The 1,089-nt window shown below is 61.3% G+C and overlaps 1 protein-coding gene across 1 annotated transcript in view; it reads left to right on the top strand.

The window, feature by feature from the left end:
* The first annotated feature begins 17 nt into the window (after positions 1-17).
* IFITM5 (interferon induced transmembrane protein 5) overlaps positions 18-1,089 on the top strand; it is a 3,247-nt gene continuing 2,175 nt past the window's right edge. The window contains exon 1 of the mRNA XM_011386027.2: positions 18-167. Within this exon, the coding sequence (XP_011384329.1) occupies positions 18-167 (150 nt within the window). The remainder of the gene's footprint in view (positions 168-1,089) is intronic.

The raw sequence follows: 1,089 nt of genomic DNA, 5'->3' as shown, positions 1-1,089 counted from the left end.
AGTCTAGGGACCGGAAGATGGTGGGCGACGTGATCGGGGCCAAGAGCTACGCTTCCACCGCCAAGTGCCTCAACATCTGTGCCCTGGTCTTGGGCATCATTGTCATCATTGGATCCATTTTTCTGGTGATCAGTTCCCTGCACATCGCGAAGACGATGTTACAGAACGTGAAGCACTAGTCAGTGGTCGTGGCAAGTGAACCGAGGCCCCACCGTCTACTCCTGGCCCTGAGCCCCAGGCCCCAGGCCCCTACTCCTTTATACGATATCCTTGTCTACAACCGAATTGAATAAAGTGTACTTACATGTGTCAATGCTGTGACATTTCCTGGGGAGCAGACACTGCTGAGAGTCCCCAGCCTGCCCCTAAGACTGAGTCCACCTCTCCCCCTGCCCACCTGCTGGCAGCTCTGAGGGGGGCCCTGCACTTGGACTTCACTGGTTTCTGGCCTCCTGCTGAGAGGAGCAGCTGGACCAGGGCCCTGGGAGGGTTCCCTCCTTCCCCAGCGTCTGAGTCTGACACAAGGGCTCGCTGGTCCAGGCACCCTTAGCCTCGAGGATGAGCCTCCCGACTCCCAGGTGGCTGGGGGCTGTGGTGCCGTGCAGGAGGCCATGGGCGTTTGCGTCTGGGCACAGTGATGGAGCCATGTGTCGCAGCCGCTGGGGACCCTCAGGCACTGGGCCGAGCCTTTGCCAGGGCCCAGGGTGCGCAGGGGGTGGTCTCAGCCCCAAGCAGGGAGAGGGTGCCGCCACAGGTGTTCCTGTGTATGAGGCCCCAGCGGTGTGGGAGGGAGATGCACCTGGGTTTGACCCCATGCTCTGTGGTCACTGTAGAGAGGCTGGAGAAGTCTGGGTGCTCACAGGCTGGTGTCGGGGAGGTGCACCCAACTTCACATGAGCCCAGTTTCCATAGCGCGGTGGTCATCACTTGTGCCTCACACATGAACCCTAGCCTTTGGGGACCCGGGCTCACCTGGGTTCCGGCTGTGGGGCCAGGTCGGTCCTGCTGGCTGTGGTCTGCAGTTGGCAGCTCTGCCTCAGTTCTCAACTCAGTCCTGGCACCCCTGAGGGATGGGCCGCCTGTACCCCA

Source organism: Pteropus vampyrus, unplaced genomic scaffold (genome assembly GCF_000151845.1).
Source record: "Pteropus vampyrus isolate Shadow unplaced genomic scaffold, Pvam_2.0 Scaffold865, whole genome shotgun sequence".
In the NCBI taxonomy this organism is placed as follows: Eukaryota; Metazoa; Chordata; class Mammalia; order Chiroptera; family Pteropodidae; genus Pteropus; species Pteropus vampyrus.
Note: the sequence above shows the minus strand (reverse complement) of the source record. Positions and strands in the feature narration are given on the sequence as shown.